The sequence below is a fragment of the Petaurus breviceps genome, unplaced genomic scaffold (assembly GCF_028583685.1).
Source record: "Petaurus breviceps papuanus isolate PSGF00001 unplaced genomic scaffold, PetGlider_PUasm1.0 90845, whole genome shotgun sequence".
Classification (NCBI taxonomy): domain Eukaryota; kingdom Metazoa; phylum Chordata; class Mammalia; order Diprotodontia; family Petauridae; genus Petaurus; species Petaurus breviceps.
This window is the reverse complement of record NW_027187359.1, coordinates 3,913,730-3,939,463: the sequence shown is the minus strand read 5'-3', so window position 1 is coordinate 3,939,463 and position 25,734 is coordinate 3,913,730. Positions and strand designations below refer to the sequence as shown.

At 40.6% G+C, this 25,734-nt stretch overlaps 1 protein-coding gene across 2 annotated transcripts in view; it reads left to right on the top strand.

Moving 5' to 3' along the window:
* The window catches only part of EPHX2 (epoxide hydrolase 2), a 121,308-nt gene that overhangs the window by 19,602 nt on the left and 75,972 nt on the right, over positions 1-25,734 (top strand). Inside the window, exon 2 of one of the 2 annotated variants that reach the window (XM_069071947.1) lies at positions 11,522-11,585. Coding sequence is in view for 1 of the 2 variants with exons in the window: in XM_069071946.1 (XP_068928047.1) it covers positions 18,208-18,308 (101 nt within the window). In the remaining variant the exon portion in view is untranslated. Of the gene's footprint in view, positions 1-11,521; positions 11,586-18,079; positions 18,309-25,734 lie in introns of those variants that run through there. The other variant, XM_069071946.1, reaches the window with a different exon arrangement.

The following is a 25,734-nucleotide window of genomic DNA, read 5'->3' as shown; positions in this document are numbered from 1 at the left end:
GTAAAGCAGATTTAAGAACTTGTGCTAACAGCCATCCTGGGTATGCCAGTGTAGTTGCCATTACACATGGCCACACACAGCTTCTGTGAACTGGGAATCGCCCACTACAATTATTCTGGTAAGATAAAAGTCCATTGGCCCTTAGTATCTACATGTACCATAGGGACCACAGGATCTGGGCATCTGCCCTAATGCTGAGACCTGATATATGTGAATATCTCCCCCAATTAAAGTATCAGTTCCTCAAGATCACAGATTGTCTCAATTTGCTATATATGTCACCAACAGTGCTTGACTTAATAAAATTTTTAATTCATTCATAACAGAAATTGTGCTTATCAAATTATACTGGGTTGATAAAGAGAAATGGGAGGATTCCCACTTATGACAAGCCTCAACTGAGTGGTAATCGAGGCAGAGTCTCCTTTCTGAAGTAGATAAGATATTCTTTGAGTGGACCGAATAAGTGACTTGCTTTTAGAAACAATGACTGTACATATTGGGGAGTGTGGAGAGAGAAGAGAGATGTGGGAAGAAAATGAAGAGATGGGTCTAAGGTAAGTAATGATAGAGATGTCTATGTGAGTAAAAAAAAAAAGCATTCCTACTTCCCTAACCTCCATAACCCTTGCTGTTCTGTGCCCTTTATAAGATATTCAAGAACTTGAGACCCTGTGGGCAAGAGGAAAAAAAAAAAAAAGGAAAAACAGGTGTGTCCCCAGAGGTTTCAAGGGAAGCAAGTTATCCTGTGGGGTTACTGGGAACACTGGGAAGTAGTCCCAGGTTGGTATTTTTGCAGAATAGCTCTGGAGAAATGAGCAAAGGGAATATACAGACACTGATTCTGGTTACACATTACAATAAGATGGAAGCAAATGCCTGATGCCAGGAAGGCTTGGTAAATGCTCAATGAGTGATTAATTGATTGATTGCAGGCTTTGGATGGAATGGGAGGGATCAGTACCTGCTGGTGAGGTCAGTGGCTCCCGAGGCAGGTGAGAATCACAGTAGTACTTTGGTGCTTGGTATGAAAACGCTATCGTCCCTACATAGGAATGAAACCTGGCTGCTGATGCCTCCCCTTCTTTAGGATAGTAGAAGCATTTCTGGGCACATGCGGTCTTTAATATTGAAGCTGAATTAGGAATTATGAGCTTCTATTGAGTGATGAGAGGCAATTGGAAGTGGTGGACAATCAAGTCTTGTAGTCTTGATTAAACCCTGTCCGGTGCATACTGTTTGGGTAACCCACCCAAGGTGTTTAACCTCCCAGTTCCCTCATGCAATTCTCTATGACCTATATATTATAGAGAGGTGTTGATGTGCGTAGGTAAAGAGAGTTTGCTCCCTATATCAATGAAAGCACAAGTTAATTTCCTCCCTAACCCTCCACCACTCCCCCCAAAAAAGTGAGTTATAGGGATTTGGGGAGAATGAGGCTTTAGTAGATAGGACACGGACAAAAATTTGGATGGGAAAATGATATAAAAAGGGAAGTGGAATCTTTTCTTTGAACAATATTTTTTCCCAATTATATGTAAAAACAATTTTTAACATTTTTGAAAAACTTTGCATTCCAAATTCTCTCCCTCCTCCCCCTCCCTGAGATAAGCAATTTGATACAGATTGTACATGTCCAATCATGTAAAACATATTTACATATTAGTCATGTGTTAAAAGAAAACACGAACCAAAAAAAAAACCACAAAAAAAAATAAAGTGAAAAATAGTATGCTTTGATCTGCATTCAGATTCCATCAGTTCTTCCTCAGGAAGTGGATAGTATTTTTCATCATGAGTCCTTTGGAATTGTCTTAGATCATGGTATTGCTGAGAATGGCTAAGTCATTCCCAGAGGTTCATCATGTAATACTGTTGTTATTGTACACAGTGGTTTTTTCCTGGTTCTTCTCACTTCACTTTACATCAGTCTTACTAGGTTTTTCTAAAATCATCCTGCTCATCATTTCTTATAACACAATAGTATTTTATCACAACCAGCCATTCCCTAGCTGATGGGCATCCTTTCAATTCCCAATGCTTTGCTTCCACAAAAAGGGCTACTAGAAATAAGGGAAATTGAATCTTAAGATCAATCCAAAGCAGATTACAGAGGTAAGGGGTAATTGCTGGTGATTGTGGGCACCCTGTCCTGGTGTACCAAGACTCACAGCCAAAGAACAGGGTCATTGTGAAACTCACGAGTTAATGTATGTAAAGCATTACACAAACTTAAAGCACTTAAAATGTCCATCATTATTGTTATTGTTGTCATGTGATGACAAGAGCCAAAAAATTAAATGACTTTTTGGGCAGAGGAAGTTGGGAGGTGGTAATGGAGTGCATCCCCTTTAGAGTGGAATCCTATCTGGGTCCAGTTTTCTACTTCACAAGTAGCAAAGGAGCTGTGGAAGAAGGGCTATTATGATCCTGCTTTTACTGATGAGGAAACTGAGGCAGACAGAAGTTAAGTGACTTGTCCATGATCACACAGGTAGTGTCTGAGGCCAGATTTGAACTTAGGTCTTTCCTATTCCAGGCCCAACTGCCCTATCATCTGGGTCTTCTAGCTTGTCACCCACTAAAGGTCAGAAGAAGTGCTCAAGAGCTTGAACAGTGTGCGTTTGTGTGTGTGTGTGTGTTTGTGTGTGTGTGTGCGCGCGCGTGTAACTGGGGACTTCTTTCTGAGTAGGCACTACAGGAACCACTTATCAACCTGATAAAAACAGACAATCTATCTTCTGAGGACAAGATGGAACAAAGACTTGTCAAACCATAACTTCTGTTGATTTACGTAGATGCAAATGTTATTGGCCAGAGAGGAGGAGTGGTTGGGAAAGGGGAATGAACATTCATGCAGTATCCTCCTTTGTGCCCATGACAGTACTAAGTGCATTATAAATACCGTCCCATTTGAGCCTCAGGACAATCCTGTGAGGTAGGTGATGTTATTATTCCCATTTTATATTTTAGGGAACTGAGGCAAACAGAGATTAAGTGACTTGCCCAGGATCACACACTGAGTGTTGGAGGCTGGTTTTGAACTCAGATCTTCCTGACTCCAGGCCCAGGTCTCTGTCCACTGTAACACCTAGCTATTTCTAAGAAGCATTAGACTGTAAGCTCCTTGAGGGCAGGAATTGCCTTTTGTTTCCTTTTATATCCCCACACTAAGCTCAGTTCATAGCACATAGTAGGCACTTAATAAATATTTTTTGATTGATTAGTTATGTATACCTCTCTCATAATGAGCAGAGCCATCAGTGAGCCAAACAAAGCAATACTCCTCAAAAGCTAGGTCTTCATAGACCAGGTGTCATTGGGCTAACAGAGAGAAGCCAAACAGTGAATCTGGGATTGGAGGTCCCCAGATTCCAGTAAGGCTCCAACTTGTCCATGAAGGGCACTAACAGCTGAGGGCCCAGGTGAGCATGATCTTGGAAGTACGGTTTCCAATTACCAGTAGAAGCTTACCGTACCCTACTCATCTTAGAGGAACCATCTTGAATCACACAACTCACAATAGGCAGCCCTGGACAAAGGCTAATTGTATGAAACTCTGTCATTTGTTCAGCAGAACTAGGGTCCAATGACAGGCAAACCATTGTTTTGTTTTTTTCAAAAGTAACATAGCAAGTTGGGGCAGCTTGGTGGCACAGTGGATAGACCACCAGCCCTGGAGTCAAGAGGACCTGAGTTCAAATCCAGCCTCAGACACTTAACACTTACTAGCTATGTGACCTTGGGCAAGTCACTTAACCCCAATTGCCCTGCCTTCCCCCCTCCAAAAAAAAAAAGTAATATAGCAAGTGACCACTTCAGGAAGCCTACAGCTCTAAAAGCCTAATGGTCATTTTATCTGGTCACTCCTTGGTGCCTGCCAAAAATTCCATTGAGGCTGGTCCTTATGGACAGAGGAGACAGGCCTCACTGGATCATAAAATTTCATGAGGAGAGATTCCTGGAGAGTCTGCTTTACATCTTCCAAGACTATAGCTCATTCATCCTCACGCATAAGAGACCTTTGAGTAGCTTGGTAAATGAGGAAGATCAAAATACCCAGGTAGGAAATATGAGCTCTAAAACCCAGAGTCCAACAAGCCTCTAGGCTTCTTTTTCAACAGCTATGGGAGAGAGATTGCCATTTGCTTCAGCCCATCCAGTATATACCCCAAATTTTAACTGAGAAACTGAACTCTGAATTTTCTTGGGGTTAAGTTGCTCCCTCTTTTCTCTTACACAAACCACCATGTGATATGGGAAGTCTGCAAAGGAATTTCCTGGAGGACACAAGATAGTCTAAGATACGAGCAACAGGGCAAGAATAGTCTTGTGTTTATTATCACTTGGAGCCCTTAAATCATTGGGGAAGGTCGTCCAGCTGCTCTCAAAATTTCATAGACACATGTAGCCTGGAGTTTAAAAAAAAGATTGTTTTCATTTTATCAAGCAAAGAGCAAAGGTTGGTTGCTCAGATGTTTCTTTTTTTTTTTCTTTTTGGAGGGCAATTGGGGTTAAGTGACTTGCCCAAGGTCACATGGCTAGTTTTTGTGTTAAGTGTGTCTGAGGCCAGATCCAAACCCAGGTCCTCCTGACTTCAGGGCTGGTGCTCTATTCACTGTGCCACCTAGCCGCCCCTCAGATCTGTTTCTAATGCCAATTGTCTGGGTTTTATTTTCTATTCTGATTCAACATTAATAAGCATAAATACAATGGATTTTGTGGAAATAAATTCCACCAAGAATTTGGAAAGATTGAAAGTTCATGTATCCCCAGTATTTAGTATTCTGGCAGATAGCAGGAGCTTATGATATATGTTTGTTGACTGACTAAATGATCTATCAGGAGGGTTAATGGTCAGTTACTCAGGATTCTTAATATCCCCTTTCTTTAGAAAGTTGGAGAATCTTCAAATCTCCTTGTTGCTAATACATCTATTTTCTATATTCCCCTCCCATTGATAGGGATTCTCTAAATCCCTCTCAGGATGGGAGACTTGGAGTGGCAACTATGATAATGTGAGTAAAGGCTGACATTAATGTGCTTCACATATATCATCCTTTACATTATATTATGTTGTGAACATGTGAACTTATCTCCATCTTTCAGCTAAAGAAACTGAATCTCAGAGAGGTTAAAGTAGTTGTCCATAGAAATATAGATAGCAAGTGTCAAAGGTAGGATTGGAATCCAAATATGCCTTGGTCTAGTACTTTACACATCATGCCATATTGTTTTTAGCCCTGGATACATAGCTTTGGCACACCATCCTAGAACATTTCCCACAAGGTCAGTCTATTTCTCTAGCCTCCTCACAACCCCAGTTTTCATCTCCCTTTCATTAGTCTTAGCAGATGACTGCTTTTTACTTTACTAAGGAAATTGAGACCCTCCTATCTCCTATTCGACACCAGAAACCATCTTTGTCCCTTTTACCTCCCCTCCTTTCGTTTCCTCTCAGAGGAAGAGGTCCCCTTCTTTCTTCCCTAGGCTAACTCCTCCACCTATGCCTTGTCCCTTTCTCCTAATCCAAAACTTTTCTCCCTTAATTTGTTCTTCTATTCTGGCATTCTTGATCTCTTCCTTTCCACCAGTTTCTTCCTCTCTACCTTCAAATACAATTCTTTCTCTTATCTTGAAAACTGAACAATCCTCCAGTTGATCCTGATTAATCTTCTAGCTGTCCTTCTAATTTTGTCTTCCTTTCATGATCATTCTCTTTGGATAGGTTAGAGTTCATCATATCTAGCTAGTCCTGAATTGCTAGAGGTGGCTAGCCACACAAGAAAAACCAAGTGGATGCAAAATGTAGATTTTCCAGGTTATGACAAGCAGTAGGAGGAAAGACAAGTATCTTGGAAAGGTCCTCTAAGTTTGGTGCCTTGGTCAGAATATTGTTTACTGACCCTTCCTTTACATTCTGTCTCAACTAATTAGTCAATCAGTCAACAAGCACTTATACTATGCATATTATACTACTACGTATACAATCGAGCTAGGTGCTGGAATTACAAAGACAAAAATGAAATAGTCCCTGTACTCAACAGCCTTCCATTCTGTGTGAGAGACATGTTAAACCTTTCATCTCTAGAACTTCTACTCTGGGGTGCTGCTGCTCTATTTGGTTTGTATATGTATGTGTATTTCCTCCCTTCAGTTCTGGAACCATAATGAAATCAGTTCTACCATTGTTCCTGGAAGGGAGTCTACCAGTCTATTGTTGCATGGCCCAGTTCATCATCCCTGAAACTTTCAGGCCCAAATCTATCTGGTCACCCCTGTCCTTTGTGCATAATCTTCTCCTATTACAATATAAGCTCCCTGAAGGCAGGGTTGTCTTTGCTTTGTATTTGTATCTCCTGCACTTAGCACTGTTCTTATACTACAGTGTTTAATAATTTTTATTCACTTATTTTCATTTATTTATTCATTCAGTACACATACGATTATATGGAAAATGTATACAAGGTAAATGCAGGGTAAGGGGCAGAAAGGACACACTAACAGGAGAATTAGAAAAGGTCTGATGAATACCAGAGGCATGTGAAGGGAGCTTTAAAGAAAACTAGGGGTTCTAAGAAGCAGGAGTGAGGAGAGAGGAATGGGGGGAGGGGTAGCCTGCACCTACACCTGGAGGGGGGAGATAGAGAATCACCAATGAAGAATGTAAACTTGCAAGTTTGGTTAAAGGAGATAAACACAGGTGACAACACAGTTATAGAATTTATTCCCTTAAGCTAGTAGATATGATCATGGAGCCAGAAGGAAATTTCTGACTGCCTGAACAAAAGAATGAGAAAGCTTAAATACGTTTTAGAACCATTCCAATGCAGGGTGGCCGTGTCACTTAAATTTATGATCTCCATACCATGGGAAAGGAAAGTTTCTTAGTGAAAATAAAGGACCACTGATAACATAGTGTCAATGGAATTTAAGATCTCAGGATGTCTGTGTTTTCCCCCATCTGGAGCATGCCCCTCAAGACAAGAAGAATTCTATTATTCTGAATTTCCAAGCATCCTGTCACAAAGCAGAGAATACCCATTGCTGACCTTATCTGGTCTTTCAAGTTACAGACACAGGAAAGGGCATTTTTAAAGCAAAGCAAAGCAGTCTGTTTGATCAGTTCAGGTTTTGGATATTAAATTATTATCAGGAACAACCCAGTAGGTCAGTTTGGCTGAACTGAAGAGCATACCAAGTGAATTGTGTATGAGTATGGAAAGGTATATTCAAGTAAAAGCATTAAGACATTTAAAAGGCAAACAGTAATATGCATTATCCTACAGGCAATAGGAGGCCACTGGAACTTTTTCAACAAGAAAATGCCAGGGACAAACCTGTGCTTTAGGATTATTAGGTTTTTCGTGGATGTTAGAGTGGAGAAGACTTGAGTTGACCCTCTACAGATAATACTGGGCTCTACTGATTCAGAAGTGGGATGGCCATGACTCCCTTTAAACCAGTGGAATGAAGAGATACTTGGCACAGCTAAAGTGCATAAAGTAATATTTTTACCTATATTAACAGCCTCTCGTGGTACCCTGCATCTTCCTCCAACTCAATGGGCATTAGGAGTCATTTTTTTTAACATCTACCAGATTGGCTAACATGACAGAAAAGGAAAATGACAAATGTTGGAGGGGATGTGGAAAAATTGGGACATAAATACACTATTGGTGGAGTTGTGAACTGGTCTAACCATTCTGGAGAAAAGTTTGGAACGATGCCCAAAGGACACCTTGATCTAGCAATATAACTACACTAGGTCTGTACCCCAAAGAGATCATAAAAAAGGGGAAAGGACATTTGCATACAAAAATATTTATAGCAGCTCTTTTTGTGGTGGCAAAGAATTCGAAATTGAGTGGATGTCTATCAACTGGGGAATGGCTGAACAAGTTGTGGTATATGAATGTAATAGAATACTATTGTTCCATAAGAAGTGATGAGCACAGGCAGACTTCAGAAAAACCTGGAAAGACTTAGATGAATTGATGCTGAGTGACATGAGCAGAACCAGGAGAACATTGTATACAGTAATAGCCACATTACTCGATGACTGATTTTTGATAGACTTAGCTCTTCTCAGCAATGCAAGGATGTAAGACAACTCCAAAAGACTCATGATAGAAAATGCTATCCACTTGGGGTGGCTAGGTAGCACAGTGAATAGAGCACCGGCCATGGAGTCAGGAGGACCTGAGTTCAAATTCGGCCTTCGCCACTTAACACAAAAAACTAGCTGTGTGACCTTGGGCAAGTCACTTAACCCCAACTGCCCTGCCTTCCCTCCAAAAAGAAAAAAAAATGCTATCCACATCCTGGAAAAGAACGTTGGAGTCTGAATGCAAATGAAAGCATACTATTTGCTCTCCTTTTCTTTTTTTGTTTTATTTTGTTTCTTTTTTCTCATGGTTCTTTCCAGTAGTTTTAATTCTTCTTTACATCATGACTAATATGAAAGTATGTTTAATATGAATGTATAAGTAGAGCCTATATCAGATTGCATGCCATCTTGGGGAGGGAGCGAGAGAAAATTTAAACTCAAAATCTTATGGAAGTGAATGTTTGCAATGGAAATGGGAATGGGAAGATCTTCCCTGCCCTTTAATAGACCTTGGAGGCATCTGAAGACCTTCCCTGCTTTGAAAGTAAACTCTGAACCCTAATAGGCTAAATGTAATCACATGGAGACTGTGATGGAGAGAATTTGCTAAAGGGTGGAGCAGAGCCCACAGGAAGCTTCCCTGCTGTGAAGATAAACTCTGCCCCCTAATAGGCTGAATGTAGTCACATGGAGCCTGTGGTGGGAGGAGTTTGCTGAAGGGAAGGAGAGCCCCCAAGAAGCTGGGAGAGCCAGAGAGATGTGGGGGAGAGAGGAGGTTGAGGCAAAGAGTTAGAGAGGTTTGTGAGTAAATATTGATCTAATAGTAGTTTGTGGGAAGGCCAAAGGACGGTATGCTCTCAGTGTTATTATGGCTTCTTAATATCTTTGGTACTATGATGGAATTGGCTTACTGGTTTGGGGATTTGGTTTTCTGGTGTCTAAATAAATGTTTCAGTTCTGTCCTCTACCTGGAGAATCTGTTATATTTTGCCATTGAACGTCATGCATATTTATAGTCACAGTCTTTATCGTGATCACGGTTGCTGTAAATATTGCACTGGCAATACAATGTTGAAAACAAAAAAAATCAATTAATTATTTTTAAAATGAGCTAGAGAAGGAAATGGCAAACCACTCCAGTGTCTTTGCCAAGAAAAGCCCAAATGGGGTTAGGAAGAGAGGGATTTGATGGAAAATGACTCAACAAACATCCAAGAACAGGAGCTACTGAGGGCAAGGACTGTTTTTGCATTCCTATCAGCTGCCACAGTGCCTTTTAGATTAGTAGATACTTCATGTTTTTTTTTTTTTAATTCAACTGAATTGAATTAAAACCTTCAATTGTCCTAGCTGGTTAGAAACAAAACCAAAAAAAGAAAGAAAGAAAAAGTAGAGTAAGGTACTGAGCCTCCTCCAGAAGGTAAGGGGGGAAAAAGAAATTGACATGATAACTTTATTATATATTTAAAAGGAATAGCAAGTTGTACATAATAATTTGCAGTTTCATGTGAAATAAATTTTTATATTATACAATGTTATGGAAATGCTTGCTTTATTCCATAGATTAAATATTTTTAATTTATAAAAATTATTTAATGAATTGTTAATAAATAAGTTATAAAAAATTAAATGTGTAATTTTCATGAAGTCCTACTTCATGAAATTTTAATTAAAAATTTTATTATTTTAAATATATTAAAATATTTTAATGGAAAAATCCAAATAAACGAGTCTATAGAAGTTTAAAAAGCTTATACTCTAGTAAACTTGAATAAATTTTTTTAACTTAAAAAAAAAGAATATCCACTGATTTAATTTCATACAAATGCCTATATACACAGGCTTTGAGTATATTTTAGTAATTGTCTATACATTTTTATATTGGGCTCAGGCTTACACATATTGAATTACTCTAATAGTTCTAATGAAATTTCTAAATCATATCCTGTTTGAGGTCCCTTTCTGATAATATCAAATAATAGATGGACTAATTTTATACGTCAGTGATAGAATCCTTTTTGAAGATCTTATCCTAACCCATAAACTTCACTGTCCATATCCATATCCATTTCCAATTCTTCATGAACTCATTTGAGGTTTTCTTGACAACGATGGTTTGCCATTTCCTTCTCCAACTCATATTACAGATGAGGAAACTGAGGCAAATAGAATTAAGTGACTTGCTCAGGTTCACACAGCTAGTAAATGTCTGAAGCCAGATTTGAACTCAGGAAGAAGAGTCTTTCTGACTCCAAGCCCCACACTTTATCCCAGGGGTGGGGAAATCGGTGGCCTTAATGCCACATGTGGCTTTCTAGGTCCTTAAGTGAAACCTTTTGACTAAATCCAAATTTTACAGAACAAATCCTTTTATTTTTATTAATACATTTTTGTTCATCTTTTATATTTTTATTTTTAAAATAAATATATTTAAAATACCAAAGAATAAAATAAATGTCAATTAAATAATCCTTCCAGATTGACCAGTACAATTAGAACATTATTGAGCCATAAGGACTAAATTGATGGCTGCTATGCTCATTACTTAGTTCTATCTTTCCCTGCCTGACTGGCGCCACTATCTCACAAGGCTTGTTGATAAGAGTTTATGGGGGTCAAGTACACCAGTCTGTTAATCAGCTTTTGAAAATGGTGCATGGTGTTTCTGTTTGAAGTGTAATTTGTGAATAGTTGCACAGCTCAACAGTATTTTTTAATTCCATCTGTTTAACAGTCTATCATGTCAAATAAGACCAAGAGAATGCTGAAAGAAGAAAACAGATTTTTTTTTAATGAGGATTGGGAATTGCAATATTATGTTGTTTCTGCTAAAGATAAGATGATTTGCTTGCTTTGTGATACTGCAATATCAACATTAAAGAAATTCAATGCTCATCTGCATTATATAATACTCATAAAGACCACAAATATTTTAAATTAAAGGGAGAGCATGAAAGGTTGTACTGCAGAGATTAAAAGATGAAAAGCAAAAGCAAAGACAATTCTTTCAAGTAGCCATAAGACCTGGAAATAATACCATTGAAGCATCTTACAAAGTAATTTATATATTTGGGGGGGTGGGGGTGGGAAGGAAAGCCATTCAGTGATGTAGAAATTGTGAAAGAATGCATTGTCAAAGCTGTAGGATTCTTAGGCCCAGTTTCAAAGTACATTTCAAAGTACAAACTTTGTACATTAATGTTTCAAAGTACAAACAACTGCCTCTTTCAAGGAGAACCATAACTGATCAACAGCATGGATTAGCCTTCAACTTAACAGAACACCTTCATGTAAAACTTTAAAAGGAAAATATCTATCATTCAATCGCTTTGAATTGAATCAACTGATACTACTGACTAAGCACAGGTTTTACACCTCATTCAGGTCATAACAAGATTTTCCTTGTTACAGTTACTCACTTTGTGCACTCTTGTGAAGAGAAGGCGGGGAATAGATATCTTCGACACCTTTCAAGGTAAATGTGAAGTTAAACTGAATTTGGTAAATTTAGTGAGTGTAGGTACAGATGGTGTGCCTTCAATGACAGGAAAACATGAAGGGTTTATTGCATGGATTAAAAATAAGTATTAACAGATCCAAATGCTCTTACTCTTTTTGATGTATCTTACATCGGCAAACTCCCTGGACTAAAGCTACTTATTTTAAGCAACACTTTGTGCCAAGTTATAAGTATTGTTACCTATATTCATGCAAACGCAACACGGGTGTTCTCAGTTTCGTAACATGTTAAAGCTGAAGGATGAGTGATTTGCCCTATCATTCTAAAGTGCACTGGTTATTGCAAGGACAGGTGTTAGCCAAAATTTTCTCTCTGTGAGAAATGCTGGCGGTTTGGTTTCCACAGATCCTACGTCTAGGAACAATGGATGTTCCAAACGCAGATGTTACACAGGACGTGCAGGAAGGTATAAATCAGGATGAGAGGAGGAAGGGCAGAGCGACCCTATCCAATCATACAGCTGGAAGAAATCTGTAAGTTTACCCTTGGAAGAGTCCTGTGCTAAGCTGGCTCAGATTGGCTTAGGTCAAAGGATGGTCACCAACTTTTCATTAACAGGCATGCTTAACTATCTCATACCATTAGCTGACACACCCTGCATAGAATTAGAGGTCATGAACGCCATGTTAGCCCACGTATAGGAGAAGGGAACATGGAAAGGAGTAAATGTATAGTTGGGCAGGTCAGAAAGATTGTAACCCACAAGAGCTGCGACCAATCCCAGCTCTGAAGAGAAGCACAGGGCAGGAAATTCAAAGGGAAGCAGCATAAAAGGGCTTGCATTTGTCTGATTCTCTGTAGTCTTTTGAAGAGGCTACCCATTTATTTAGAAAGAATAAATGCAAAATAAAGGTAATAGAAACCTTCCTGGCTATTCAATGGGTATTGTTCATTCCTAGACTAAGTGTGTTTCTAATATCTGTGAGAACAAATAGCTAAATTTTATGAGGAACAGAATCAGAGATGTGAATTATTGAAAGAAGATTTCTATAGGAATGCTGCATTTCTATGTGGTATCACGTCAAATCAAAAAGACTTCTTTGCAAAGTAAAGCTAAGTCTATATATGATATGTGACAAAAAAAAAATCCAAGCATTTCAAAAAAAGCTATCTTTTTCAAAACAGTTCTTCTTCAGAAGGAAATTCTGGACGAACATTTTCCCCAGTTAGCAAAGGTCACTGAGATGTGCAAATCATGTGAAGAATAAGCTGCTCTTATAGACTTATTAACTGAAGAATACAATGAAAGGTTTACTGACTCTGAGAATCATGACATCACACTCAAATGAGCATTTTAGCCTCACCTAGTTGATATCACCAAGGCACCTAAAAAACTACAGCTGGAATTGATTGAGCTTTCAGTAGCTGACATTTTAAAGTCACTGTTTGATGCTAAGAAAGATTCAATTAAATATGGGAAAATGTAGTAGAATGCTTTCATGCTTTCAGCAACATGCCCAAAAAAAGTCTTTTTTGCTTTTCAACCACTTATTGTTGCGAATCTTCTTTGTCCTACCCAACCCAAATCATGAAGCCCTTAAGGTCACAAATGACAGCCATCTATAGGATCAACTGTAACTGAGGACCTCCATGCTGCAATCAAATATTCAAATGCTTTCCAACAAAAAGCAGATACAACAAAGTCATTAAAAGGTTAACTTTAAAATGAACAAATAGTTTTCATTTTTTGAAATTAAATACATAGCAGTTAGATTTCTACAAAATAATGTACATTTTTAATGATATCCAGTGACAGCTAAATATTAATGCAGCTTTCCAACATGAAAAGTTCCCCCCCCCCCATCCACTGTGCTACCTAGCTGTCCATAGAACAAGATACATAAGGTATTGAAATGCTTGCCTGGTTCCCTTTGTCTTCCTGATTATATAGTTGTGTTGATTATCTATTATTCCTTATAGTGCTCTGAGCCTTTTGGAAAGATACCTAGGAGCCAGATTGAAGACAAAAGCAGAAGTTAAAATCCAGGTCCTCTTTGTCCTAGTTCTTTGTAAAATTAGTGGTAATAATGCCCCACAGAAAAATGCTGCCCTTGAAAGTCACCTAAGTGGGGATTTTTTGTCAAACCCTACTATAATTCAAAACAATAGCTCCAAAAGGTATGTAGGTAAAGACTAATTTTTTACTTGTGCTCCATTTTGCCAAGAGGTTTGTTTAAGCTTGCCTTTCTGATTTAGTGCAGCATTGACGGGGTGTTTGGGTGACTGTGCTTGAACCCCAGTTTGTAAAATCACATCAGTTTGCAAAATCACATTCTCCCTAGCCTCAAATCTCCCCAGCCTCAGAGCATTGTCTCTACCCCTTCCCCCTGCTACCACTCTGCCTAGCAATCATTCATGAACTGTTTAACTGCCCTTAGTATACTAACCAGCTGTACCTATGAATCCTTCATTGGATTACCTATAAGTAACTCCCTAGCCAATTATACACATCCTGAATCCCTCTTATCCTAGGTCTCCAACATCCATCTTGTCAAACATGGCATTGATGGGTAGCAGACTGGGCATTTCTCAGTCAGCCCTGACCACTGGCTGACTTAGTGAAGTGTCAAGCCTAAAACCACACCTCCATGCAGCACCCCGCCTTGGGCTATTTCCCGGTGAATTATAGGTAATACACCTGCTCAGTAGATGTTAAAAGTGCATGTTCCTTTAAGCACTGACCACCCCTTAACTCCACCCTAATCCCACCCTTACTCACCTAGTTAGCATAATTGGCACAGGTTATACTATGGATTATCCTATAAAAACTTTAATTCTACCCCTTTAAGGTTGCAGGTTCCCTAAGATCTCCTGCCCACTGTATAGCATTACAATAAACTTTTACCAACTGACTCAGAATGCTTGAGCATTGAATGGATTCATTTCAGATTGCCCACCAAGTGACTGGTTATTGGGGTTCCTGGATTCCTGAAACACCCCCCCCCCAGTCTGTTCGATTGACTGATCCTTGTTATTTAGTCTGTAAGAGAATGTTTTGGGTTTTGTATGACTTGTAATCCATTTTTGGTTTTTCAGTTTATCACTTTCATCAACTTCACTGAAATAAAGTTCCTATTTTGCTGTACAATCAACTGCCTCTTGGTAATATAGAGGTTTAAGAAAAAAAAAAAGAAACCTTTATCACTGACTCCCAAGTAAAAATGTCGACAATGAAAGCAATTGCCAGAAAACAAGAGGAAGAAGAGGACCTTAAAAACTTAACAAACATAGCCAAAGAATAGTTCAAATATAAAAACACTTCTGAAGAAATATCATTTCGTGCTCTCCTGATGGACCAACAGTGCTGAAATTCCCCAACCACCTGGTGGCCCAATATTAGAAAAGTCCCCAGTCCCTATGAAATGCCACAGTAAAGCAGATGGTCTCATCCACTGTGGCAACAATTACTTGCTGTCCTTGGAAAAGGGACCTTGCAGTTTTATCTACTAGGACTGCTTTCACAATTGTAACTGATGGGGTACCTGGGGTCTAAATCAATTTGTAAAACCAATTTGTAAAACCAGTTTGTACAATTGTAACTGCAATTTGTATTGTAAAATTGTAATCTGTAAAATCCCTTTCCCAGCCTCGGGCTCTGCCCCTTCCCCCTATCTGCACTTGGCCTAGGCAACACCTTGTGACTCCTTAGTTCTTAATTAATCTCTTCATGTCTTCTCCGGTCTGGCCCAAATCTCATCTAAACTATCTATGCATTAAAGTCACAAGTTCCTGTCAGTCAGCTCTAACCTTTATCTATGCACTGAGGTCCCTTTCCTCCATCTGGTCAGCCCTGACAATGGCAGCCCTACCCTTTAAAAGTAAAAGCCTGTACCCCTCTTACTTGCAGGTCCCCTAAAGGACTCTTGCCCGCTTCTTATAGAAGCTTAACAATAAACTTCTACAACTCTCACTCCAATTAAGCCTGAGACCTTGAATTCTTTCCAGATGCTATTGCAGGTTTTCTGTTCTAGGGTAAGATGAGAGTTCCTGCTGAACCTCAGAGGGAGCCATCCCTCATCATAACCACATTTGGTATCTTCCTCCTTATTTCTTGCCCTTGAATGGGGAATGTTTTATTATTCTGATAATAAATCCTGCCACATGCAATCCTAGGGCCCTCCCCCCTTTTCTTTCTTGACTGATGTCCCTCTTTCTCTCTCCCTCCTTCTCTTCTGAAATGTTTTCCTTTTCTATCCTAAATTGCTATGGAATGCTGCTGATTGGCTGTGTGCTCTAACTGGGTCCAAAAGGTTAAAAAACCAAATTGTACCTCAGGAGTCTGAATATGCTGTTAGGAAGAGCTAATAAATTTCTTTACTTTTCTTGGCCTCCTATGCTTGACAGCCCCCCCCCCCCCCCAATCTTCCCTCTGATGAGTCGAACTTATTAAAGAGTTTGGTTAAAGGAGACAAACAAATAGTAATATACCATTACAACATATTTATGCTTTATTCCCTTAAGCAAGAGAAACTTGGACAAGGAGTTAGGGGATCTACATCCTAACTAACGAACAGTTGAATCAGAAGACTTTTTATACATTTTAGCACCATCCTAATTCAGTATGACCATGTCACAAAACTTTATAACTTCCATTTGTTATCATCTATGTGTGAAAAAGAAGTTCCTTGGCTGTAAATGCAAATTGACAACAAAAGGAGCAGGGTCCATTTACATTTTATGGTCTCAGGACATCTGTTTTTCTCCCAAGATAAGGGGAATCTCACCTCTGGTCTCTGAAGTTGCTGACATAGGAAAGCAAGAGAAAGCAGTTTGTTTGATTAATTCAGACTTTGGCCAAAATATGATGTTTAATGATTATCAGATGATAGGCATGCCTCGCCCAAGAGGTTTGCCCTCTTGTGGTTGACCCTATAATAATCCAACCTCTGATGATGGTGTGCTTCTCCAAAGGGCTAGAGAGAAGCCCTCAATGTTGTCCAAAGAGCTGGAGAAGGGATTGCCGGACTTCCCAGTTAAAGAATAGCCCAGTAAGCCAATTTGGCTAAACATGAATGGAAATGGTACCAGAGTTTGGAAAGGTAAGCTCAAGTCCAATTTTAGACTTGCAATGGCTAACAGGAGTTTGCATTTCATCCTAGAGGCAAAAGGGAGCTGGAACTGTGCAGTAGTAATATCACTTTGGCAGATCTGTGGAGATTGGGCTGCAGACACCGGAGATCACCCTCCACAGATTTCCCTGGGCTACACAGAGCAGGAATTTCACAAAAACCAATACAGAAAAATAAATAAAAGGTGCTTTGTCTAGATTTCTCCTCTGCCTTTATCAGATTCTGCCTTGCATTTCATTTGTATGTGTACATTACCTGCTAATCTCTGAGTAATTCAAAAGCTCCCTCAGAAAAGGGCCTAAAATCATTTCTAACTCAACCCCTTCTCCCCTCCCCCAGCCCATACACCTATCCAAGAGGCAGCTGAAAGACAGTCTGGAAGCCAGGAATACAGATTTAAGTTGTACTACTGATACAAATGGGCTGTATGACCCTGGGCAAGTCACTCCACTTTTCAGGGTCTAAGCAATTTTCTAAGACTCTAAATTTTGGACAGCTAGGTGGAGCTGTGGAAAGAGAGTCTGGCCTGGAGTCAGTAAGACTCATCTTCCTGAAGTTAAATTCAGCTTCAGACATTAGCTGTCTGACCCTGGACAAGTCATTTAACCCTGTCTGCCTCAGTTTCCTTATCTGTAAAATGAACTGATGAAGGGAATGGCAACAGTATCTTTGCCAAGAAAAGCCCAAATGGGGTCATGAAGAGTTGGACGTGACTGGAAACTGACCGAATAAGCCTCTAAATTGCAGAGAAGGGGCGGATCTACATCGGTGGACGGAGTTTCCTCTCCAAGGAACTTCTTATCACAACGAAATAACAGATTCATTCCGTGCCTAATACCTATCACTGTACCTTGCAGGTGTTGGGGACACGGGTGGGATCTAGTCTGTGTAAATTAGCTTGAGTACGGGGGCGTTTTCCGGGAGAAACTCACTACCTCAAGTGCAGATGAAGCAATTGGGCTAAGGAAGCCAAGTTTTCTTCAGTACAGATCCAGCCCTCTCTAATTATTCTCATGAACTATTTACTAGACTTTGGAATGCTCCTAGAAATGTGTCTGTTTTACAGACCGCTGGTAGGAGCTTGCCCTCGGGGACAAGGCCCTGGCCTGGGGGTTCTTGATTCGGTCCCTCTCTGGGGCACAGCATTTTCGTCCTGCTTGGAACCTACGGCGAAAGTAAAAAAATAAAATAAAGGGCTTCTGTAAACTAGCTTGTGCCAGGAAAGGAAAGCCCGCAAGAGCTGTTCTTCCCATCATTAGGAGTTGCCACAGGATGGGGATTACCGTATGGAAGTTTCAGAGAGGGAGAACAAGCTTTCCCTTAAAATAGGGGAAAGGGCCTGGGCTTGTCCTCACCGGGAAGGCTGGGCTCCAGGGGGCGGAGCTGGAGCAAAGGCTGTAGTAAGAGTGGAGGGCCCCAAGGAGTGGATACGCGCAGAGCAGCTAGGCGGAGGAGGAGGCAGCAGCTGTACCCAACGCAGGGCCTCCGGCCTTGGGGTAGCAGCTGCGATGGGGCTCCGCGCTGCTCTGTTCGACCTCGGCGGAGTGCTGGTGCGTCCCTCTCCGAATGTCATCTTCAGCCAGGCAGAGGAAGCCTTGGCCCTGCCCAGGTAGGAAGTGAGCGGCTCGTTCACTGGCTGGCTCCGGGCGGCCGGCTGGCCTATGGAGCCCCGTGCCCGGGCTCCCGACTACGCCGGAGTCTGCGTTGTGCGCCTTTGAACTTACCCTTTTCCCTTTACCCAAATAGTCTAGCTAGGGGGTGGCAATTTTATTTCTACCTTAAAGACCCCACCCCTGAAAATAAGGGGACAGCCGCCTCGAAGTTAAATTATACTCTTAAGTTTGCTTTTTTAAAAGCAAGATTTTAAAACACAAATTCCTCCTTATTTTAGGTTAAGGACAGGGAACTACTCAATAAATAAAGACAAACTGGTCTTACAGTTCTTCACACAACGCAGCTGCAATCGCCAAATGTGTCTTTGCCAACGTTGACCATCTATGTCCAGAATACATTGGCTTCTCACCTCTCAGCATCCCTCCTTTTCTTCCAAGTTCAGTTCAAATTGACCCTCCTAGGGGAGTTCTTTCCTGGCTACCCTAACTTTCAGTGTCCCGCCCCCTATTAAGTTGTATTTGTTTTGTATGGGATGTATCCCCAGCTAGAATGTAAACTCCTTAAGGTCAGGGACTATTTCACTTTTTTATTCTGTATCTTCCATGCTTAACACAGTATAAGGCCTTAATAAATGTTTGTTGATTGAATTATTGATTGTAAAGTAACTACTAAGTTCAGGTGACCCAGTTTGGTTAAAATGAAGGGTTGGAATACTTGTAAATTTCTGCTTCCAGAATTACCAAATTTGAAAATTGGGTGGAACTTCAGTGTGGTCCAGTCCAACACATGCATCCCTACTAACACATACATCCCTACCAGACAGTGGGGAACACATCTCCTATCTCAGCAGCCCTTTCCACTTTTGAATAGCTCTAATTATTAGGAAATTTTCCTGACATCAATATTACCTTTACCTCCTTGGAATTTCTACCCATTGCCAAATAAATCTAACCCCCCTTTCATATGGCATTCCTTCAAATACTTGAAGGCTGCTATCATGTTGCCCCCTGAGCCTTCTCTTCTCCAGGCTAAAATATCTCTAATTCCTTCACAGCTGATCCTTCTATGAAAAGAGATAGCCCAGTGTGCAGGGCATAGAGCACAGGACCTGGAGTCAGGAAGACCCCAGTTCAAGTCTGGTCTGAGATACTTAGTAGCTGTGTGACTCTGGGAAGATCCCTTAACTTCTGTTTGCCTCAATTTCTTCATCTATAAAAAGGGAATAATAATATCACCTACCTCCCAGGGTTAGTGTGAGGAGAAAATAATATTTGTAAAGTGCCTTGCAAATTTTAAAGTACTATATAAATATTGTTGTCCCTTCTGATAAGATAATATTTGTAGAGTGCATAGCACAGTGCCTGACATGTAGTAGATGCTTAATGTTTATGGGTCCCCTAACCCTCCAAAAAAGGACAAAAAAGAAGGAACCATTCATCAAAACAAAAATCAACATATCGAATATTCCGCACATAAACTTTCACCTCTGCAAAGAAATAGGAGCAAGTGCCTTCTCATATCTTTTCTTTGGGGCAAAGTTTGGTGATAACATAGTATTAGGTTTTGATATTGACCTTTCCATTTATACTATTGTAGTCCTGGTGTGTATTATTTTCCTGGGTCGGCTTCATTCTGTATCAGTTCATATAAGTCTTCCAATGTTTTTTCCAAATTCTTTTTTTTTCTTTTTGGAGGGCAGTTGGGGTTAAGTGACTTGCCCAAAGTCACATGGCTACTGTGTCGAGCATCTGAGGTCAGATTTGAATTCAGGTCCTCCTGATTCCAGGGCTGGTGCTTCTATTCACTGTGCCACCTAGCAGCCCCCCAAATTCTTTTTTCCCCTCTCTTTTTTATTTTTTAGTTTACATCATTCATTTCCACAAGATTTTAAGCTACAATTTTCTCCCCAATTTTCCCTACCCACCACCCCAAAATAGCATTCCCACTGAATATCCCTTCCCCCAATCTGCTCTCTCCCATATCTTCCCCATCACCCTTTGACTTTCAAGTAGGACACAGTGGATCTCTATGTCCCAGTGCCTGTATATCTCATTTCCCAGTTGCATGTAAAATAATAATATGTATATATATTTAGACATTTGATTTTAGAACTTTGGATTCCAGATTCTTTCCCTTCCTCCGTCATCACCCACCCTCACTGGGAAGATAAGCAATTCCATATAGGTTGTACATGTGTAGCTATGCAAACCATTTCCAAAGTGGATATATTGTGAAAGACTGACTATATTTTCCTCTATCCTATTCCATCCCCCACTTGTTCTGTTCTCTACTGTGATTCTGTCCCTTTTCAAAAGTGGGTGCTTCCAACTTCCCTCCCTCCCAGCCTGCTCTCCCCCTCTCTTTCCCTTCCCCCCTACTCTCCTGTAGGGTGAGATACCCTATTTAGTGTGTATGTCATTCCCTCCCTAAGCCAAATTCAATGAGAATAAGGTTGACTCATTCCCTTTTGCCTTCCTGTTCTTCCCTTCCATTTTAACAATTTTCCCTTGCCTCTTCTATATGAGATAATTTATCCCATTCTGTCTCTCCCTATCTCCTCTCATTATATTTCTCTCTCACCTCTTAATTTCACCTTTTAAGTATCATCCCTTCCTATTCAATTGGTCCTGTACCCTCTATGTATACCTGTAGACATATATACACACACTCACATATGTATTCATATGCCCATATACCTTCCTATATAGACATATATGTATGTATACATATATATATATATATACATTTCTATTCCCTTCAACTATTCTCATATTGAGAAAAGTTTCATAAGTTACAATTATCGTTTTTCCATGTAGGAATATAAGTAGTTCAACTCTGATAAGTTCCTTATGATTTCTTTTCCCTTTACCTTCTCATACTTCTCTTGCTTCTTGTATCTGAATGTCAAATTTTCTGTTCAACTCTGGTTTTCATCAAGAATGATTGAAAGTTCTCTATTACACTGAATGACCATATTTTCCCCTGGAACATGATACTCAATTTTGCTGGGTAGGTGATTCTTGGTTTTAATCCCAGTTCCTTTGACCTCTGGAACATTATATTCCAAGCCCTTTGATCCCTCAATGTAGAAGCTGCCAAGTCCTTAGTTATCTTGATTGTGTTTCCACAATATTCAAATTTTTTCTTCCTGGCTGCTTGTAATATTTTCTCCTTGATCTGGGAACTCCAGAACCTGGCTATAATGTTCCTAGGAGTTTTCTTTTTGGGATCTTTTTCAGGAGGTTATCTGTAGATTCTTTCAACCTCTATTTTGCCCTCTGGTTCTAAAACATCAGGGCAATTTTCCTTGAGAATTTCTTGAAGGATGATTTCTAGGTTTCCCCTTTTTTTTATTATGGTTTTTAGGTAGTCCAATAATTTTTAAATTATCTTTCCAGGATCTGTTTTCCAGGTCAGTGGTTTTTCCAGCAAGATATTTCACATTGCCTTCTATTTTTTCATTTGTTTGGATCTGTTTAATAGTATCTTGATTTCTCATAAAGTCACTAGTTTCCATTTGCTCCAATCTAATTCTGAAGGAATGATTCTCTTCAATGAGCTTTTGAGATTCTTCTTCCATCTTGCAATTTCGGCTTTTTAAGGTATTCTTCTCCTCATTGCCTTTTTGTGCCTTTTTTGCCATCTGAGTTAGTCTATTTTTTTAAGGTGTTATTTTCTTCAGTCAGGTTGTTGACTCTCATTTCATAATTTTCTTGCATGTTTCTCATTTCTCTTCCCAATTTTTCCTCCACTTCTCTTATTTGATTTTCAAAATCTTTTTTAAGCTCCTCTATGGCCTGTAATCAGTTCATATTTTTCTTGGAAGCTTTTGGTGCAGGAGTTCTGACTTCCCTGTCTTCCTCCTGTTCCATGTTTTGATCCTTTTTGTTCCCAAAATAGGAATGTAAAGTTGGGTTGCTCTGTTTTCTTTGCTTCCTTTGCTTGCTCATGTTGCCACTCAATTACTTGACTTTTGAGCTTTTTTTTTTTTTAAAGCAATTGGGGTTAAGTAACTTGCTCAAGGTTATAGGGCCAGTTATTTATGGGTGTGGTACTAAGTATCTGTAGCAGCAAGCACCCCAAGTGTCCTCAGGGTGGCTGCCCATACAGGTTCTTAGATCTGCTTTGTTAAAGGAAAGCAACTTAAAATGGGTTAACAAGCTTACTTTAATCAGTCAAAAATATATCATTTAGCTCGTTCAGGGGAAAAAGGTCAGCACCCTGAACTTCAAAGTATACAGGTAGAATTATCAAGACAGAAACAGATCAAGTAGACAGCTTTCCAAACTGTCCAATCATTACATCCATACCAAATCAACATCTGGGTTTCAACATCTGGGTTTTTCAAAGCCGGGGGGCTCTGGACAATGGCTTCCCAGAATCCAGACCAAATCACAGAACACTTCTCAAAGTGAGCCCCAAAAACAAAGCTACACATCAGGGCTTATATAGCCTTCTCCTGGCTCAGAGAATGTAACAACCTTTTGGACCCACTGGCCAATCAAAAAGTATCAACTGAAAAACAAGCCTCCCACCCCAGGCTCCAGGTGCATTTTAGCCTGGGCAGGGAAGATCTTTAAATTTGCATTTCCATTACAGTGTCTGAGCCCAGATTCGATCCCAGGTCATCCCGACTCTGGGGCTGGTGCTCTTACTCACTGCGCCACTTTGCCTCCCTGAACTTTTTGCCACAGTAGAACTCTGCTACCAGAAACTGGAGCTTTATCCCAAATTCTTGGGTTTTTGCAGCTACTGGAGGTATTAGTTGGGTGCCCTCTCTGAAGCCTCCACACTTTCTGGCAGACTGCTCATGCACCAAAGGACCTCCACCATAGACAGCAGTCCACATCCAAGCAGGTTAAAGCAAGAGTGATTACCCCTTAGACTGGTCCCTTCATCCCCCTACAATCTGCAGGCCAAGAGCTCTGAAGCAACCAGGAGGCGGCAGCTTCAAGGTCGAGGCACCTCAGCTGCTTCTCGCCCCAAGGGCAAAGGCCAGATCGTGCTCCTGAATTCCCCAGGTCCCAAAGTCCACACTGCACTTAACTCTCACTTTGTCTTGGCATCTATGGGTTGATAATTCTGGAAACCGCCACAGCTGCTGGTGATCTGAAGTCCCTATGGGCAGCTAGTCAGGCCACCCTGAGGCTAGAACCTCCGGCTGGGCTCTCTGGTGGTGGGGCTGGGGTCAGCTCCCAGAATGCTGCACTGGCCGCTTGCTGCTGGCCTGTCAGCCTGTCCTCAGCAGGAGGTTAGCTTCTCTGTGTCATTTTGTGGGTTCTGTAGCTCCAAAGTTTGTCTAGAGTAATTTTTTTACATGAATTGGAGGGGATGGGAGCTGGAGCTGCATGGAAGTCCTGTTTCTACTCCGTCATCTAGACTCCACCCCAGCAAATTCTTAATGTTCATTATTTGAGCACCATAATATTCTATTATGTTCACACTCTACAATGTGTTTATCCTTCCCCAATCCACACAGCTCCTTTGTTTTACAAGTGAGTAAATTGTGGCTAAGAGAGAGGTGAAATGATGTGCCCAAAGCTCCACAGTTAGTAAGTGGCATAGCTGAGACTTAAATGGGTGTTTCACTCTGAGTCCCCAACCCTTTACATTAGTAAGCATTTTATTAAGTTCCTATTATGTGCCAGCACTGTGCTAAGGTCTGGGCATACAAAGAGGCAAACAATAGTCCCTGACCTTGAGGAGCCTACAATCTAATGGGGGATATAATATAGAAAAGGAAACTGAAAGAGGGAGTTAAGTTAGAGGGAAGGAAGGGCTCCCAGGAACAGAGGGTACAGATGAGATGTGAGTTCCAGGATTGATGTGATCTTGAAGGAAGATGAGATACCTGATGGGGGCATGATTAAGTATAGAGTATGGCTGTTGGGTTGGAAATAAAGAAATGGTGACTTGGGAGCCTTCCTTAAATGGAGTTCTATCCTGTGTATTCAGTCATTTTTCAGTTGTGTCCAACTCTTTGAGACCCCATTTGGGGTTTTCTTGGCAAAGATACTAGAATGGCTTGCCATTTCCTTCTCTAGCTCATTTTACATTTGAAGATACTGAGACAAACAGGATGAAGTGATTTGTCCAGGGTCTCACAGCTAGTAAGTATCTGAGGTCATATTTGAACTCAGGAAGATGAGTCTTTTTGATGCCAGCATATGCACTGTGGCACTTTATCTACTGTGCCCACCTAGCTTTGGGGGTCAAGAAAAACATGTCTATTCCCTCTTGCATATGACAGTCCTTCAAATACCCAAGGATAGTAATTGTGTTATGTCTCACCACTCCCCCCACCCAACCTTCTATTCTCCAGGTTATCATCACTACTTCCTTCAACCATTTCCTATGGGGACCATTTTCAGTCCCTTCTCCATACCAGTCACTCTCCTTTGTATGTGCTGCAAGAACAGTGATCTTTGTAGTACTCTGCACTTCATTACAGAAATGATCATTAATTCACCATTAGATGGGCATGTATTTTAACTTATGTTTCCATTGTTGACCTAACTCATCCATTACCCTTGTAACAAAGGGCTTTTCTGGCTTAGTTTAAGATTATAGATGCCTGCCATCACTTGATAGAGCACAGCAAAACTCAGTAACCCCCAGGGAGAATTGTTCATAACCTTGACCTTATTAGCTGTGTGCTAACCAGCAGTGGAGTTCTACATATAGGTGTTCTTGGGGGTATCCCTAGGGTTCTGGCTGTTGAAGTGGCAGTTACCATAGTAACAGAGGCTGACAGCATCTGGAGAGAGTAGGAGCCTTGTTAGGGGCTCTGTAGAAGAATCAAATGAGCCAGTTAATCCTGCAAACCATAGGCCCTTTAATTTGGCATGTAAACATGGAAGGGCCTGAAAGAGAAATCAGTGGGCTTAATTGGAGACATTCAAGATGGCAAGGGGCCCCTCAAGGAGCCCTAACGCTTTCAAAGTAGGGTAGCCCATTAGTCTCCCAGTAGAACTGAGACTAGCATCTCCCAAGCAATTAGCAGTTGGGGGATCAGAAACGGCCTCCGGTAGCGAGCCATATTTGAGCTGAACTTAAAGGAAACATGGAATTTTAAGACATGAAAGTGAGGAGTGAGTGCATTCTGGGCACCTGAGAGAACCTGAGCAAGGGGATGGAGACAGAAGATATAGAGTCATTGGTGAGCCATAGCAAAAAAGCCAACTGGGCTGCATCAAGAGGAGTAATGTGTAATAATTCTAGAAAGGTAGGGTGGAGCCAGGTTGTGAAGGCCAAACAGAAGAATTTGTATTTGACCTTAAAGATAATAGTCCCCAGAGTATATTGAGCTGGGGTGGGGAGAAAGGGTTGGGGGGGGGTTGACTTGGTCAAACTTGTGATTTAGGAAAAATCATTTTGGCAGCTGTGTAGAAGACAGATTGGAGAGAAGAGACATTAGAGCA